Here is a 19,556-nt window from a genome sequence, read left to right as displayed (position 1 = left end):
TAAATTGTTTAACTTGGGTCAAACGTTTCGGGTAGCCTACCGCAAGCTTCCCACAATAAATTGGGTGAATTTTGGCCCATTCCTCCTGACAGAGCTGGTGTAATTAAGTCAGGTTTGTAGGCCTTCTTGCTTGCACACGCTTTTTAAGTTCTGCCCACACATTTCCTATAGGATTGAGGTCAGGGCTTTGTGATGGCCACTCCACTTGACTTTGTTGTCCTTAAGCCATTTTGCCACAACGTTAGACATGTGCTTGGGATCATTGTCCATTTGGAAGACCCATTTGCGACCAAGCAATAACTGATGTCTTGAGATGTTGCTTCAATATATCCACAAAATGTTCCTACCTCATGTTGCCATCTATTTTGGGTGAAGTGCACCAGCCCCTCCTGCAGGAAAGCACCACCACAACATGATGCTGCCACTCCCGTGCTTCACAGTTGGGATGGCATTCAAGCCTCCCCCTTTTTCCTCCAAACATAACGATGGTCATTATGGCCAAACAGTTCTATTTTTGTTTCATTAGACCAGAAGATATTTCTCCAAAAAGTACGATCTTTGTGCAGTTGCAAACAGTTGTCTGGCTTATTTTATGGTGGTTTTGGAGCAGTGGCTTCTTCCCTGCTGAGCAGCCTTTCAGGTTATGTCAATATAGGACTTGTTTTACTGTGGATATAGATACTTTGTACCTGTTTCCTCCAGCATCTTCACAAGGTCCTTTGCTGTTGTTCTGGGATTGATTTGCACTTTTCGCACCAAAGTATGTTCATCTGTAGTGACAGAGCGTGTCTCCTTCCTGAGTGGTATCACAGCTGCATGGTCCCATGGTGTTTATACTTGCGTACTATTGTTTGTACAGATGAAAGTGGTACCTTCAGGCATTTGGAAATTGCTCCCAAGGATGAACCAGACTTGTGGAGGGCTACATTTTTTTTCTGAGATTTTGGCTTATTTATTTTGATTTTCCCATGATGTAAAGCAAAGAGGCATCGAGTTTGAAGGTAGGCCATCCACAGGTACACCTCCAATTGAATCAAATTATGTCAATTAGCCTATCAGAAGCTTCTAAAGCCATGACATCATTTTCTGGAATTTTCCAAGCTGTTTAAAGGCACAGTCAACTCAGTGTATGTAAACTTCTGACCCACTGGAATTGTGATACAGTGAATTATCAGTGAAATATTTGGTCTGTAAGCAATTGTTGGAAAAATTACTTGTGTCATGCACAAAATATATGTCCTAACCTACTTGCCGAAACAATAGTTTGTTTACAAGAAATGTGTGGTTTGGTTGAAAAACAAGTTTTAATGACTCCAACTTAAGTGTATGTAACCTTCCGACTTCAACTGTAGGTGGAAACTGAGCTGTACTTGCTAACCTCCTTTCAGTATGACCATATTAGAGACACATATTTCCCATAGATCACACAGACCAACAAATCATTTGAAAACAAACCAAACATTGATAACTCCCATATCTGTTAGGCGTAATACCACAGTGTGCAATCACAGCAGTAAGATTTGTGGCCCGTTGCCATGAGAAAAGGGCATTCAGTATAGCACAAACACCATTGTAAATACCAACCATATTTATCTGTTAATTTTTCTTCCCCCACTATTCATACTCCAACTATTTGCACATTGCTAACACACTGTCCATATCTGATAATATAACAGCTGAAATGTCTTTATCTTTTGAAACCTTTTTGAGTGTAGTATTTACTACGAATTTTGAATCGTTTTTTGATGACGTTTCTTCTCACATTTGTTTATTGTTTATTTCACTTGCTTTGGCAATGTAGACATTTTTCCCATGCCAATGAAGCCCCTTGGCATTGAGAGAGAGAGCCACACATGTGGACATAATCTGTTAACCTACTCTGAGTCTCATAAAGACACTGCGGTCGGAACCTAAAATCCAAGATTTCCACCGGTCTAATGTCCATTGCTCGTGTTTCTTGGCCCAAGCAAATCTCTTCTTATTATTGATATCCTTTAGCAGTGGTTTCTTTGCAGCAATTCGACAAGAAGGCCTGATTCATGAAGTGTGCTCTGAACAGCATTCATTTGGGCTGCAATTTCTGAGTTGCAGTTAACTCTAATGAACTTATCCTCAGCAGCAGAGGTAACTCTGGGTCTTGCTTTCCTGTGTCGGTCCTCATGAGAACCAGTTTCATCAAAGCAGTTGATGGTTTTTGAGACTGCACTTGAAGAAACCTTCACATTTCTTAAATTCTCCAAATTGTCTGACCTTAATTTCTTAAAGTATTGATGGACTGTCATTTATCTTATCTTATTTGAGTTGTTCTTGCCATAATATGGACTTGGTCTTTTACCAAATAGGACTATCTTCTGTATACCCCCCTACCTTGTCATAACACAAGTGATTGGGTCAAACGCATTAATTAGAAGGAAATACATTCTAGAAATGTACTTTTAACAAGGCACACCTGTTAATTGAAATGCATTCAAGGTGACTACCTCATGAAGCTGGTTGAGAGAATGCCAAGAGTGTGCAAAGCTGTTGATCAAGGAAAAGTGTGCCTAATTTGAAGAATATAAAATATATTTTGATTTGTTTAAAACTTTTTTGCTTAGTACATTATTCTATATTTGTTAGTTGATCGTTTTGATGTCTTAACTATGTCTTAACTATTATTCTACAATGTTTTGACTGGTACTGTATGTCTGGGGCCAATCCTTTCACTGTAAATAAGCACTGCTCCCAGTCTCCCAGTCTCCCACTCGGGGCTGCCGAGCCAGTGAGAGAGCCAGAGAGACCTCTTTCCAAAAGCACCTCTCTATTTGTCCCCTTTTTTAGTTTAAGAGGTAGAATGCCAAGACAAGAATCCCATTTGAGGCTTTCAGTGGCTCCACCAGGCACTCAGAGCCCCACACTCCTATCCCCTCTCTCAGAAGCCCCTATCTAGCCCCAATGTAGTCTGACAGTACTAGGCCTCTCTCTAAACTGGTAAACAAGTCTCCCTCGCTGCCTCGCCTCCATTAGAGGGCAGAATAAATGGAGAGTAGAGGAGAGGCCCTGGGAGTACATTTCACTGAGGCCGAGACCTCTTTCAAGTGATGGAGACATAGTTACAAACAGACAGAACATGCAATCTATCACGCTCTGTCTCTCTCTCCCTTTCTCTTCATCTCTCTGTCCTCCATGTCACTCTCAGACACAGGCACTAACAACCTTACGGCACCTTAGACACATAAAACACACAGATGGAGCCAGCTGATATGAAATACAATAGAATGAACAACCCATTCACACTAACACATAATAGACAACATAGCTATTGTTTATCAAATAGACAGCATCTTGAGGTAAGATGGGAGAGGGAAGAAGAGAGAGAGTGGGAGAGAGAAGAAGAGAGAGAGAGAGAGAGAGAGAGAGAGAGAGAGAGAAGAAGAGAGAGTGGGAGAGAGAAGAAGAGAGAGAGTTGGAGAGAGAAGAAGAGAGAGAGTGGGAGAGAGAGAGATAGCTGCATAAGAGACATCATCATCATCATGCATCTTACATGCGGCTGCTGGGCGGTATCTTGCGTCCGTCTCTGAACCATGTGACCTGCGGCTGGGGAAAGCTCCTGATGCGTGGAGCGGGAACCACTGCCCCCTCTCCCTGAGAGACCGACTGGGCACGCTCACCCTCCTCAAAACCGCCCATAACTAAATGAAGAAAGAAGAGAAAGAAAGAAAAATAAATGTTTAGTTAGTCGTTGGGAGAATATTCTCTCTCAAACTTGATCCTTTGTTTCCTTTGTTTTTTTCAACATCTGTTTTGTGGACTGAGTTGGTTTTACACAGCCTGTGATTGGTTGTCACATACTGAGGCAGTGGGACTGTTGATGTAGTGACTCACTGAGGGAACGCGGGGAGAACATGGATTGACTCAGATAAATCTGTCACAACACCACTAACAAATGTATTTTTTAAATATATTTTTTTTCTTTATTTAACTAGGCAAGTCAATTAACCCTTGTGTTGTCTTATGGGTAAAAATGACCCACCACTATGTTTAACAGCAGACAAAACCCCCTAAATGACATTTTTTTTCAATTTGTGACCCCAACATTAGAAAAAGTGAAACATCACCTTGTTAATATTTCCATGAAAGCTGTACACCACCAGGGTACAAAGATAGTCTTAAGGTCATCTTTAATGCAGCAGTTATAAAATAATTTACACACCACAAAAACCACAAAGACACACACACACACACAATAATGATAAATTGAGATCATGTGTTCTACTGATTGAACTCAGCCAGCATCTCCTGAAGAGGAAGATCACCATGCTTGGCACAGTTAGAAATAACAAGCCATAGCTCACCCCTGCGCTCATCACAACAAGGGGGAGAGAGACCTTCTCATCAAAGTTTGCCTTCACCCCCACCACCACTCTAGTTTCTTACCTCCCAAAGAGGAACAGGAATGTGGTCACTGCACAAAACACCTGAGATCAGTGATCGTGAGGACAGGAAGCCAGCCATCTTCCTGGACTACAACCACAACAAAGGAGGTGTGGACAACCTGGACAAGGAGATTGGAACTTACAGCTGCGGGAGGATGACTGCCCGCTGGCCCCTGGTCATCTTCCATAACGCCATTGATGTGTCCTCATACAATGCCTTCATGATATGGAACAAGATCAACTCTACCTGGATGCCTGATAAGCGGAACAAGAGGAGGGTGTTCCTGGAGCAGCTAAGAAAGGCACTATTCAAAAAAGAAAGCGTCTCCCCCGCACAGCAGCCTCTGCAGCACTTGTGAAAGCTGTTCAGGGGGCTGAATCTTGTCCTGATCCACATGAGGATGCAGCTGGGGCAGCAAGTGGAGGAGATGTCAATTCTGCCCCTAAAGAAGGACTGTAAAACAAATACTATGTGCTGCCCATGTGAGAAATAAATCTGCCAAGTCCATGCACACACACTAGCATACTGTCCTACATGTTATAATTAAAGATGATTGATCTTTGTTCTTTATATTTTTGTTTCGTATCTATTATCTTATTTACTTATTATTATTTATTGTTGTTATTTATACACCTTGTGGCTGGGGGCAATTCTTCAAAAAATGGAAGAGGACTAGTATTTTGTAGTTGAATTCCTCATTGTACAGTATATAAGAATATGTCACTATGTTGCCAAAACAGTTCAAGACTGTTATTGTTTCCCTTCATTAAAATGCATTCAAAACTACTTTCTGCACATTTCTGCTACTTTCTTAGGCCATACAAGTGCTATCTCTTGCTAAAAAAATTATGTTTACACCTATGCAGTACCTTTAGCAATAATAATAATAATAATAATAATAATAATACATTTCTACTTTAGTAAAGAAAACAATTATGACAGGTGTGTTGTAATAAAAATGAGTGGTGTCCACTGATAAATGCAGTCTTTCTGCATTGTGAAGAGGGAAAACCCAAATATTCACAAAGTTTGTGATGAATGACTAGTTGTTTCTTCATGCAAAATAGATTTGACATTTAAAATTCAATTAAACTGCTTTATTTTAGGGGTTTAGTGAAGGCGGGTCATTTTCTACCCTTAGGAGAAGGGGAGCACACCTAATTTTAAGACTACACAATGGTTAAGACAAATTCTTATTTACAATGACGTCCTATCCCGGCCAGACCCTAACCCGGACGATGGTGGACCAATTGCGTGCGGGCCTATGGGACTCACAATCATGGCCAGTTGTGATACAGCCTGGAATCGAACCAGGGTCTGTAGTGATGCTTCTAGCACTGAGATGCAGTGACCTTAGTGACCTTAGACCACTGACTATAAGTGGCTGTTCATGTACCTAGAGAGTCAATATGTGGGTTCACACCCAGGGAACAAGGGCACATGGAAGAAAAAACAGTGCTGTGTTGCTGCATCATTTGAAGCAACACAAACTGAGTCCAGCAACTCCATGAGTCAAGACTACAATATATTTGAACTCAAAAACCATCACTGAATTGTTTTCATGTAAAAAACTCTAAACAAATTAAATAGATACACTGAGTGTACAACACATTATGAACACCTACTCTTTCCATGACATAGACTAACCAGGTGAATCCAGGTGAAAGCCATGATCCCTAATTGATGTCACTTGCTAAATCCACTTCAAATCAAATAGATGAAGGGGAGGAGCCAGGTTAATTAAATAATTATTTTTAAGCCTAGAGACAATTGAGACATGGATTGTGTATGTGTGCCATTCAGACCGTGAATGGGTAAGACAACATATTTAAGTGCCTTTGAACAGGGTATGGTAGTAGGTGTCAGGCTCACCAGTGTGTGTCAAGAACTGCAACTCTGCTGGGTATTTCACGCTCAACAGTTACCCGTGTGTATCAAGAATGGTCCACCAACCAAAGGACATCCAGGCAACTTGACACAACTGTCGGAAGCTTTGTAGTCAACATAGGCCAGCATCCCTGTCGAACACTTTCGACACCTTATTGTGGAAGGACCACCAGAGGGCAGGCTGGGCTCATGGATAGTAGCCCAACAAGGCATGGGAGACAAGGTAACCAGAGGCAATTAAGCACAGCTGACGGTACTAATGACATACTCTCCTTCCCCTATAAGAGAGAGAATGAAACCAGCAGAGAGGGGGGGGGGAAACTATCTCTGGAAGATGGCCACCGAGAGAGAGGAGCTATCCAGGAAGAACCACTAAGACGGTGACAATCCCGTGACTTTTTGTTGTAGTTTAAAGATAATCCTATTGTGTTCCTGTTTCATCTGGAGAAGAAGATGTATGTTTTTCCTTGGAAGATTTTCATTGATTATGTTGGAGTGTTTGTGTTGACCCAATGCCCTCAATAGAGAACTGTGTTCAATCAAGAAAACTTACTCCTGACTCGTTTATTCCACCTTCCCGCTTTAGAGTGACGCCCAATTACTTGGTCCGCTCACATTATAAAGTTCATTCCACGTCAAATTGAGGCTGTTCTGAAGGCAAATGGAGGGGTGGGGGGTCTTAATGTAGGCTGCTTCATGGTGCTATGGCAACAATATAACTGATTTACTGTGACTGTCATGTTCATATTACTTACTGTATATTTCACATTATAATGCAGTCTTCTTGTCTTTCTCAGACTTTCTTTATTGTACATAATCATATTTGTTTTGGTGCATTTTAAAGTCAAACATTGTATCGGTAATAAATCAATGTTCTAACATCCTTAGGAGAAGATGCAGTAAAAACTGTACAACTTCACAATGTAGCTTTGCTACCTCCAAGCTGAACATAGCAATGTCGTCAACTAACATTAACTGCCTTCTACACAGGCTACCCAATTATGATATTTCTCCAATTATTGGCAAAAGAGCTCATCTGATTGGTCAAAAGAATAGTTGGTGAAAAAATGTGTCTGCCTGTATAAACGCAGTCATTGTCACCTCAAACTAAATAAAGGATTGGTAAAGAATAGTAGATTATTTTAGTAGATTAGACTCTTTACAGTCCACAAGGTTGTTCAAATGAGACTATATGCTTGAGCAGTGGCTGTCACTGATGCTGTAGGCCTAGTTGAGCTACAAGTCATGAAAGACACAGAGCTGGGGACTCAAAAAGGTACGTTTCTGTCAGTTTCCCTACCAAGTAGAGGTTAAGAACCTAAAAATAGAATCTTTCTAACCCCATGTGAATAATACATCAAACAGTATATAAAGTTACCACACATTTTAGAAATAATACTATTGATACATGCATAAGCCTTTAGACATTGAACTATAGAGATGTAATAGACCCTGAATGTAGTGGTAGATGGTGGCCAGCTCTCTAGCTTTTTCTTTCAAATAGAATTGTCGTGAAGTGACTTAACATTAGAATAATTGCGGCGTAGGAGATGGCTGCCGTTTTACTAACCAATTGTGCTATTGTGTGTGATTTTTCGCATTGTTTGTAACTTATTTTGTACAAAATGTTTCTGCCACCGTGTCTTATGACCGAAAATAGCTTCTAGATATCAGGACAGCGATTACTCACCTCATACTGGACGAAGATTTTTTCTATAACGAGTCGGACGCAAAGGATTTACTTCAGACACCTGACAAGGCTAAAATCCCCCTTATTCGCAGGAGAGAGAGACAGAGGGATGTAGGTCGGGGTGCCTTGTAAGGATTCGATGGCGAGTGGAAATATGCCTCTACCATCAGTCCTATTAGCCAACATACAATCATTGGACAACGAAAAAGGCTAATTACGATCACGAATATCCTGCCAACGGGACATTAAAAATGTACATTGCCTTGCAAAAGTATTCACCCCCCTTGGCGTTTTTCCTATTTTGATGCACTGCAACATGTAATTTAAACAGATTTTTATTTGCATTTCATGTAATGGACATACAGAATGTAGTCAAAATTGGTGAAGGCAAATTAAAAAAATTACTTGTTTCAAAAAAATTCTAAAAAATACAAAAACAAAAAAGTGGTGCCCCTAAATAAGATCTGGTGCAACAAATTACCTTCTGAAGTCACATAATTAATTCAATAAAGTCCACCTCTTGCCTTTACGAAAGAGTGGCCAGAAAAAAATAAGCACACATGTTTGGTGTTCGCCAAAAGGCATGTGTGAGACTCACCAAAAATATGGAAGGTACTCTGGTCAGATGAGACAAAAATGTAGCTTTTTGGCCGTCAAGGAAAACGCTATGTCTGGCGCAAACCCAACACCTGTCATCACCCCTGAACATCATCCCTACAGTGAAGCAAGGTGGTGGCAGAATCATGTTGTGGGGATATTTTTCATCGGCAGGGACTGGGAAACTGGTCAGAATTGAAGATATGATGGATGGCGCTAAATACGGGGAAATACTTGAGGGAAAACTGTTTCAGTTTTCCAGAGATTTGAGACTGGGACTGTTATGTTCCCCAGTTTCTGTTTTGTGGGTTTGTTTGTATATGTTTCAGGAAATGGCTTCCTGGAATCCCTCAAGCAGCTGATTGGTCAGCCCCTTTGCTATTTGGAGCTGACCCCGCCCTCTCGTCAGAGGATACAGCTGTATCCCATTACAGATTCCTTCTCCAGCTAGAAAATCCAGTGTTCCTTTGTTAGGGAGAGCTTATTAGTAGGTATGAGGTATGTTGGTTGTTGCTGAGAGACAGCAAATGGTTATGTCCTGTGTTGGTTGTTGCTCAGAGAGAGAGCACATGGTTATGTCCTGTGTTGGTTGTTGCTCAGAGAGAGAGAGCACATGGTTATGTCCTGTGTTGGTTGTTGCTCAGAGAGAGAGCACATGGTTATGTCCTGTGTTGGTTGTTGCTCAGAGAGAGAGCACATGGTTATGTCCTGTGTTGGTTGTTGCTCAGAGCGAGAGCACATGGTTATGTCCTGTGTTGGTTGTTGCTCAGAGAGAGAGCACATGGTTATGTCCTGTGTTGGTTGTTGCTCAGAGAGAGAGCACATGATTATGTCCTGTGTTGGTTGTTGCTCAGAGAGAGAGCACATGGTTATGTCCTGTGTTGGTTGTTGCTCAGAGAGAGAGCAAATGGTTATGTCCTGTGTTGGTTGTTGCTCAGAGAGAGAGCACATGGTTATGTCCTGTGTTGGTTGTTGCTCAGAGAGAGAGCACATGGTTATGTCCTGTGTTGGTTGTTGCTCAGAGAGGTTTTTGTTAAGTATTTTGAAGCCGCTGATCTGAGGTATGTGTGTGCAAATAGGACGCAGTGTTTTGATTCTTGAAATTGTTTACTTACGTTTGTATTATTATTTTTCATTTGTTCCCAGGGGGGGAGGGGAAGGCACCTAGGGAGTGCTTAGGCAAGAGGCCTGTGGGCATACATAACCCGTAGTATTTACTGTCTATGCACACTAGGTAAGACCTGGGATGACCACCGCTTGTATTTTGGTTAGCTCACCAGGTGGTGCTAGTTAGGTAAGTAGTGGGTAGGCAGGTAAGGTAGGAGAGGGGGTGCTTTAACTTTAACTTTCTTTGCTTTGGTTTCGTCCAGCCCCTTTTTCTCAAAATTACTGTGTGAAGGAATAAATTCCCTGTAAACGGTAAATTCTCTGCCTTTGTCATCCTTACCAGCACCTACAGTCCCATTCATCTTACACTCCACGGGGAGTTGAGTTGTAGCAGGGCGTTGCGTTCCCTCTTCCTAGAGGCCATGAACATGAAGGGAAGCTGCCAAAATCACTACCAACCCGTAGCACTCACGTCTGTAGCCATAAAGTACTTTGAAAGGCTGGTCGTGGCTCACATCAACACCATTATCTAGGAAACCCTAGACCCACTCCAATTTGAATACCGCCCACAACATATCCACAGATGATGCATCCTATATTGCACTCAACACAGCCCTTTACCATCAGGACAGATGGAACACCTATGTAAGATCATATTCATTGAATACTGCTCAGCATTCAACAGCAAAGTGCCCTCAAAGCTCATCACTAAGCTAAAGACCCAGGGGCTAAACACCTCCCTCTGCAACTGAATCCTGGACTTCCTGACAGGCTGCCCCCAGGTAGTAAGGCTAGGTAACAACACATCTGCCACGCTGATCCCCAACACCTGGGACCCCTCAGGAGTGCATACTCAGTCCCCTCCTCTACTCCCTGTTCACACATGACTGCATGGCCAGGAACGACTCCAACACCATCATTACGTTTGCCGACGACACAGCAGTGGTAGGCCTGATCACCGACAATGATGAGCCTATATGGAGGAGGTCAGAGACCTGGCCGTGTGGTGCCAGGATAACAACCTATCCCTCAATGTAACCAAGACTAAGGAGATGACTGTGGACTACAGGAAAAGGAGGACCGGGCACATCCCCATTCTCATCAACGGTGCTGTAGTGGAGCAGGTTGAGAGCTTCAAGTTTCTTGGTGTCCACATCAACAACGAACTAACATGGTCCAAACACACCAAGACAGTCGTGATGAGGGCGCGACAAAACCTATTCCCCCTCAGGAAACTAAAAGGATTTGGCATGGGTCCTGAGATCCTCAAAAGGTTCTACAGGTGCAACTACGAGAGCATCCTGACCGGTTGCATCACTGCCTGGTACGGCAATTGCTCGGCCTCTTACTGCAAGGCACTACAGAGGGTAGTGTGTACCGCCCAGTACATCACTGGGGCTAAGCTGCCTGCCATCCAGGACCTCTACACCAGGCGGTGTCAGAGGAAGGCCCTAAATATTGTCAAAGACCCCAGCCACCCCAGTCATAGACTGTTCTCTCTACTACCGCATGGCAAGCGGTACCGGAGGGCCAAGTCTAGGACAAAAAGGCTTCTCAACAGTTTTTACTGTACTAAGGAGGGGAGTTAGAGGGAGGGAGGGGGGGTATTTTGGAGGGAATTACTAAGGAGGGGAATACAAGGAAGTACAAGAAAGTACTAGGGAGGGGTTTACTAGGGAGTACTATTGAGAGGAGTACTGGGGAGGGGAGTACAAGGGAGTACCACAGATGGCAGTACGCGAAAAGGGCAATACTAGAGAGGAAATTACCAGGGAGGGGAGTACTAGGGAGGGCTTACTAGGGAGCACTAGGGAAGGGAGTACTCTGGAGTACTTGGGATGAGAGTACTAGGGATAACTAGGTAGGAAAGTACTAGGGAGGGGAGTAATAGAGAGTTCTAGTGAGGGAAGTACTGGAGGGAAGAGTACTAAGGGAAGGGAACCAAAATGGAGTACTAAGGAGGGGAGTACTAGTGAGCGAGTACTGGGGAATGGGGCACAAGTGAAGAGAGCACCAGGGAGTACTAGGGAGGGGAGTACGAGGAAGGAGAGTTCCAGGGAGTAAAAGGGAGGGGAGTACTAGGGAGTACAAGGGAGGAGGGTACTATGGAGTACTAGGGATGGAAATACTAGTGTGGGAGTACGAGGCACTGGGGTACAAGGGAGGAGAGAACTAGGGCATACTTGGGAGGGGATAACTTGTGAGGACAGTACTAGGGAGGAGGGTACTAGGGAGGAGAGTACTCGAGATTACTATAGAGGAGAGAACTAGGGAGTACTGGGGGGAGAGTACTAGGGAGGGCAGTAATAGAGAGGAGAGTACAAAGGGAAGGGAATTACTAGGGAGTACTATGGAGGGGAGTACTAGGGAAGGGAGTACTAGGGAATACTAGGGAGGATATTACCAGGGAGAGGAGTACTAGGGAGGAGAGTACTAGGGAGGAGCGTACTAGGGAATACTAGGGAGGGGAGTATTAGGAAGGGGGGTATTGAGGAGTACTAGGGAGAATATTACTTGGGAGGGGAGTACTAGAGAGGGGAGTACTATGGATGGGGATACTAGTGAGGAAGTACAAGGGAAGGCCACAAGGGAGGAGAGTACTAGGGAGTACTAGGGAGGGGAGTACCAGCGAGGAGAGTCTTAGGGAGGAGAGATCTAGGGAATACTAGGGAGGGGAGTATTAGGGAGCCACCACTAACATTGAGTGGCTGCTGCCAACACACTGACACTGACTCAACTCCAGCCAATTTAATAATGGGAATTGATGGGAAATGATGTAAATATATCACTAGCCACTTTAAACAATGCTACCTTATATAATGTTACTTACCCTACATTATTCATCTCATATGCATACGTATATACTGTACTCTATACCATCGACTGTATCCTTATGTAATACATGTATCACTAGCCACTTTAACTATGCCACTTTGTTTACATACTCATCTCATATGTATATACTGTACTCGATACCATCTACTGTATCTTGCCTATGCTGCTCTGTACCATCACTCATTCATATATACCTATGTACATATTCTTTATTCCCTTTCACTGTGTACAAGACAGTAGTTTTGGAATTGTTAGTTAGATTACTTGTTGGTTATTACTGCATTGTCGGAACTAGAAGCACAAGCATTTCGCTACACTCGCATTAACATCTGCTAACCATGTGTATGTGACAAATAAAATTTGATTTGATTTGATTACTAGAGAGGAGGGTACTAGGGAGTACTATGGAGTGTAGTACTAGGGTTGGGAATACTTCTAGGGAGTACTATGGAGGGGAGAAGTAGGGCGGAGATTATTAGGGAGTACTAGGGCGGGGAGTACTAGGGAGGCGAGAACTAGGGAGGAGAGTACTAGGGAGGGGAGTACATGGGAGGGAGTACTGGGGAGGAGATAACTAGGGAAGACAGTGCTAGGGAGTACTAGGGAAAAGAGTTACCAGGGAGGAGGGTACTAGGAATTATGAGGGAGGAGATTACTAGGGAGTACTAGGGAGGAGGGTACTAGAGCGTGATATGGATGGGAGTACTAGGGAATAGAGTACTGGGGTGGGAAGTACTAGGGGTTACCTAGTACTAGAGTACTACATAGCACTAGGGAGGAGATTACTCGGGAGTAATACGGAGGGGAATACTAAGGAGGAGAATACTAGGGAATACTAGGTTAGGGGAGTACTAGGGAGGAGAGTACGAGGGAGTACTAGGGAGGATAGTACTTGGGAGTACTGGGGAGTATAGTACTTGGGAGTACTAGGGATGAGAGTAAGGGGAAAAAGGGAAAAAGATACCTAGTCAGTTGTACAACTGAACTCCTCCAGTACTAGGGAGTACTAGGCAGGGGAGTCTAGGGAGGATAGTACTAGGGGGTACTATGGAGGGGAGTACTAGGGATGAGAGTACTAGGGAGGGGAGTACATGAGAGGGGAGTACTAGGGAGGATAGTACCAGGGAGTACCGGAGAGGGGGGTACTATGGCAGAGAGTACTAGGGAGGAGATGACTAGGGATGACAGTACTAGAGAGTACTAGGGAGGAGAGTACCAGGGAGGAGAGTACAAGGAATTATGAGGGAGGAGATACTAGGGAGTACTAGGGAGGAAAGCATGAGAGAATAATATGGAGGAGAGTACTAGGGAATAGAGTACTAGGGAGGGAAGTACTAGGGGTCACTAGTGAGGAGAGTACTAGATAGCACTAGGGAGGATATTACTCGGGAGTAATAAGGAGGGGAGTACTAAGGAGGAGAATACTAGGGAGTACTAGGTTAGGGGAGTACTAGGGAGGAGAGTGCTAGGGAGCACCAGGGAGGATAGTACTTGGGAGTACTGGGTTAGGGGAGTACTCGGGAGGATAGTACTTGCGAGTACTAGGGATGAGAGTAAGGGAAAAAAGGGAAAGGGGGATACCTAGTCAGTTGTACAACTGAATTCCTCCAGTACTAGGGAGTACTAGGCAGGGGAGTCTAGGGAGGATAGTACCAGGGAGTACTATGGAGGAGAGTACTAGGGAGTACTAGGGATGAGAGTACTAGGGAGTACTCGGGATGGTAATACTACAGAGTACTAGGGAGGGGAGTACTAGATTAACAATTGTTTTCATTCATTTAAAAACTTTGCGGTTCAACCGGAGATTAACAGATGTTGTCAAATAAGGGAATAAAATAAGTGGCAGTCATATAAAAACCACAGCACAACATAATCCATCTAATGAGAGGGTTGAGTGGAACAGCTGTCCGGGGGGACATAGGCTCAGTAAATGAGATGCAGGTAGATATTTTCTCCCCAGATGGAGCTGGCACACTCTTCAACAGCGCCTAGCAAAGGGAACCTCTCTGGATACTCTGTAACACTGCTTACTCAACAGGCAGAGTATCATCATGGGGATACTCACACACAAAATCCAGTTGGTTTCACGAGCGTGCACACACACACACACACACACACACACACACACACACTTGCATGAACGCACACAGACCCACACACTTGCACGCACACACACACAAAAACATGTCAATTCAGGAAGTGATTTGAATAAAACATTTTCAAACTTTAAAATATTATATTCTACTTTTCAGAATATAGAAAAGTAAATGATTATTAAGTTGTCAATTTAGTTGACTTCCTGAATTGACTGCCACACACAGTCACAGCAACTTACATGCAACCTGCACTTCAGTTCTCCTCTGCAGTAAGGCTCCAACACGGTTCCTGATGATACATTGGTAAAAGCCAGCATGGGAACGGTCCAGGGAGGGAATCAAGTACCTGCAAAACACACACATATTACACACATTCACACACACATGTTAGATATCTGGATCACATACGATACACACACATTAGATTGTTGAAACACGCACAATACATACATTAATCAAAATGAAGTAAGCTTTAAGCAACATTATTTGTCTAAACACACAATACCCCCACATGACTGGAGTAACTTAAATACCCCACATGACTGGAGTACCTACAATACCCCCCCATGACAGGAGTACGTACCTACAATACCCCCCCATGACAGGAGTACCTACAATACCCACACATTACTGGAGTACGTACAATACCCCAACATGAATGTACTGTATCAATGACAATATCCCCCCATTACAGGAGTACCTAGAATACTTCCACATGCCTGGAGTACCTACAATACCCCCACATGACTGGAGTACCTACAATACCCCCACATGACTAGAGTACCCACAATACCCCCACATGACTGGAGTATCTACAATACCCCCACATGACTGGAGTACCTACAATACCCCCACATGACTGGAGTACCTACAATACCCCCACATGACTGGAGTACCTACAATACCCCCACATGATTGGAGTGCCTACAATACCCCCACATGATTGGGGTAAAAACAATACACCCACATGACAGTGTCACCCCCCGCAGTTTATTTCTGTTGCCTATTTTTAGTTTTGAAAACTCATCACTCTTTATGGCTGTAACGAAAGGCTACATTTGCTCAGCAATTGTGGGTGCATGTTCGCATGTGCATGACTCGAGCTTTGCCTCTCCCGAGCCCGTTGAGGAGCTGTAGCGATCAGACAAGAACGTAATTGTGGAGAAAAAGGGTGGTTAAAAAAACTAAAATAAAAAGTTTTAAAACCACTGGGATAACTTGATAGGGTTGAACAAATGGAGTTAGGTCGGATATAGTCAAGGTAGGCTACAATATTTCTTACGATCTTTTATGTTGCCTGGAAATGTGCTGGTCATTGTTTATAAGAGCTGAGTACTTTCCTCATCAGATTGGTCTGCTTTCGCCTCTTCTTCTAATAATTGCTCAGCTAGTCTGTGAGTGCGGATTCATACATTTTTTGGAGGGGGTTGGCATTTTTTCATTTTTTATTCACAAAGGTCTGAACATGGCCCTGCTGCTAAATGAACATTAACTGACCAAAATGAATTGCAAAGCACACTGGGTATTATTATTGGCCTTGTTTCAGAGGTGGCGCTCAATAGAACTAAACTCAGCATGCTTTGCAACTGTTCATTTTCACATATACACTTCCGGTCATATACTACCGGTCAAAAGTTTGAGAACAACTAATCATTCAAATGTTTTTATTTATTTTTATTATTTTCTAAATTGTAGAATAATAGTGAAGACAGCAAAACCAATAAATAACACATGGAATCATGTAGCAACCAAAAAAGTGTTTCAATTTTACATTTGAGTTTCTTCAATTAGTCACCCTTTGCCTTGATGACAGATTTGCACACTCTTGGCATTCTCTCAACCAGCTTCATGAGGTAGTCACATGGAATACATTTCAATAGCAGGTGTGTCTTCTTAAAAGTTAATTTGTGGAATGTCTTTCCTTCTTAATGCGTTTGAGCCAATCAGTTGTGTTGTGAGAAGGTGGGGGGGGTTAAACAGAAGATAGCCTATTTGGCAAAAGACAAAGTACATATTATGGCAAGAACAGCTCAAATAAGCAAAGAGAAATGACAGTTCATCATTACTTTAAGACATGAAGGTCTGTCAATACAGAACATTTCAAGAACTTTGATAGTTTCTTCAAGGGCAGTCGCAAAAACCATCAAGCGTTATGATGAAACTGGCTCTCATGAGGACCGCCACAGAAAAGAAGACCCAGAGTTACCTCTGCTCTAGAGGAGAAGTTCATTATCAGCCACAGAAATTGCAGCCCAAATAAATGCTTCACGGAGTTCAAGTAACAGACACATCTCAACATCAACCATTCAGAGGAGACTGTATGACTCAGGCCTTCATGCAGGAATTACTGCAAATAAACCACTACTAAAGGACACTCATAATAAGAAGACACTTGTTTGGGCCAAGAAACATGAGCAATGGACGTTAGACCGGTGGAAATGTGTCCTTTGGGCTGGAGTCCGAATTGGAAAGTTTTGGATCCAACCTCTGTGTCTTTGTGAAATGCGGTGTGGGTGAACAGATGATCTCCACATGTGTATTTCCCACCGTAAAGCATGGAGGAGAAGGTGTTATGGGGTGGGGGTGGTTTGCTAGTGACAGTGTCACTGATTTATTTAGAATTCAAGGCACACTTAACCAGCATGGCTACCACAGCATTTTTGGGCTTAGTGGGACTATCATTTGTTTTTCAACAGAATAATGACCCAACACACCTCCAGGCTGTGTAAAGGCTATTTTACCAAAAAGGAGAGTGATGAAGTGCTGCATCAGGTGACCTGGCCTCCACAATCCCTGACCTCAACCAAATTGAGATCTTTTGGGATGAGTCCGACCGCAGAGTGAAGAAAAAGCAGCCAACAAGTTCTCAGATTATGCTGAAAAAGCATTCCAGCTGAAACTGGTTGAGAGAATGCCATGAGTGTGCAAAGCTGTCAGTAAGGCAAAGGGTGGCTATTTGAAGAATTTCAAATATTAAATATATTTTGATTTGTGATTTCATATGCATTATTTCATAGTTTTGGTGTCTTAACTATTGTTCCACAATGTAGAAAATAGTAAAAATAAAGAAAAACCCTTGAATGAATATGCGTTCTACAACTTTTAACCGGTACTTTACATGTATATTTTGTTCATTTAGCACACTCTCTTATCACACCATAGTGCAATCAGACTTCTGATATCAATGTAGGGTGAAAGGGGGCCACAAAATTGTGAACCATTATAAAGAAATGGGATTGAAAAGTATTTTGAAAATACAAATTACAGCTCTCCCCATCTATTCCAGAGTGTGTTACTGAAGCAGACCCTAAAGAGATGAAAGCAGCAACATCAGCAATGCAGGTGTTATGTACACATCCACCAGTCAACAGCCCACCCACACCCTCCCTCCCTATGACCTTGAGTTCAATGTACGCCCCATGGAGCTGCAGTACCTACTCTGTCCCATGTGGGGACAGCCTAACACATCATATTCAATACCATACCATAAGCAGGATGGAGTAATAATGTCAACGTAACGATAGGACACTAACACTTCGCAAGTCGTCATGCTCTCTGAGTCTGGCTGCAGAGAGTAAAATGTCTGCTACCAAAGAAGGTGGATATCACACAAGGAAATTACCATAAAAGGAGAAATGCAGAGAAAGCAGGGACACCATCTGGACTCTCTATGATGATTAATAAAAGGTCAAAATCCCTTGATGTGTTTGACACTGGAATGAAACACAATGCCTGGGTCTTTGGTCAGACTCCACTACACCAAAGGGACATCTCTTTCCTTTGGTCTATTATATTTCACTACTTTCTGTCCTACAGTGAGGTAGTGTCTGGTATATTCATTTCCCCACACAAACTCTTAGTTTGAGAAGGTCTAACAGGAAAAAGGGACTTTTATGTCGACAATCAGGGTACTTGTGGGACTGCAAATCTCTTCTCTGTGCAAGGCTGAAGTTACACATTCTCAACAATAGGGGAGCTGTTCACAATGTCTGTTTAGCTCTGGTATTTCAGAGGCACCTAACAGACCCATCTTCAGAAGCATGTAACAGCCTCATGGCCTAATTGTTTTTTTAAGTCTTCAAAACGATTTTGTTCTGCCCTGATGACTTGTCATAACTTTTAATTTCTATCTAGTAACATCCAGTTAATACTGAGTTAAAAGTGATTATATTACCTTAAAGTTATGATCTGAGCTCTGGCTCTGTAAATAGCTCCAGTAAATTAACCCCTTTTTCTTTACAGTTAACCATTTATATACTTAGCGGTTCCTGTCTGCGATCCGAAAGTTAGATATAAAGGAACATAACCTGGAGACCTTGGGCTACAAATTACTCTAGTGGGAAAGCACTCCCTGAACCTGCGGATCAATGCTGCGGAGAAAAGAGGAGTGAGACAGAGAGGGATTAGGGGAGGGAGGGAACGCAAGGGAGTGTAGAGGAGGATAGTTTGGAGTTTCGATCTTGATGCTTTAAAAAGCTATTGACCTCAGATGGAGATCAATAGACACAATAGAGTGGGGAAGGTAAAGAGATCTGCCCAGACAGAGGGGATAAGAAGGAGAGAAGAAGAGTGAGAAAGAGAGAGAGAGCAAGAGAGAGAGCGCAAGATAGAGAGAGAGTGTGAGAGAGAGAGAAAGCAAGAAATGGAAAAAGAGAGAGACAGCGAGCTAAAGGGGAGAGGAGGAGGAGAGAGGGAAAGATGACAAACAGGCCAGCCAGACACACATCATCTGGAGAAAGAAAGGGACCAAGGTCTGCCTGGAACTGGATAGAGAAGATGACCATTTTTTTCACACTCATCAAATCAAATCATCAAATCAAATTGTATTTGTCACATACACATCGTTAGCAGATGTTAATGCGAGTGTAGCGAAATGCTTGTGCTTCTGGTTCCGATAGTGCAGTAATATCTAACATGTAATCTAACAA

The 19,556-nt window shown here is 42.9% G+C and overlaps 1 protein-coding gene across 1 annotated transcript in view; it reads right to left on the bottom strand.

Moving 5' to 3' along the window:
* Window positions 1–19,556, bottom strand: part of LOC110503029 (protein sidekick-2) — a 581,578-nt gene that overhangs the window by 123,680 nt on the left and 438,342 nt on the right. Inside the window, exons 3-4 of the mRNA XM_090217501.1 lie at window positions 14,868–14,974; window positions 3,524–3,671 (exon numbers count right to left, since the gene is read on the bottom strand). Coding sequence (XP_090073627.1) covers window positions 3,524–3,671; window positions 14,868–14,974 — 255 coding nt within the window. The remainder of the gene's footprint in view (window positions 1–3,523; window positions 3,672–14,867; window positions 14,975–19,556) is intronic.

Source organism: Oncorhynchus mykiss, chromosome 23 (genome assembly GCF_057628025.1).
Source record: "Oncorhynchus mykiss isolate SJ-2025 chromosome 23, ASM5762802v1, whole genome shotgun sequence".
Taxonomy (NCBI): Eukaryota; Metazoa; Chordata; class Actinopteri; order Salmoniformes; family Salmonidae; genus Oncorhynchus; species Oncorhynchus mykiss.
This window is presented reverse-complemented; position numbering and strand designations above follow the sequence as displayed.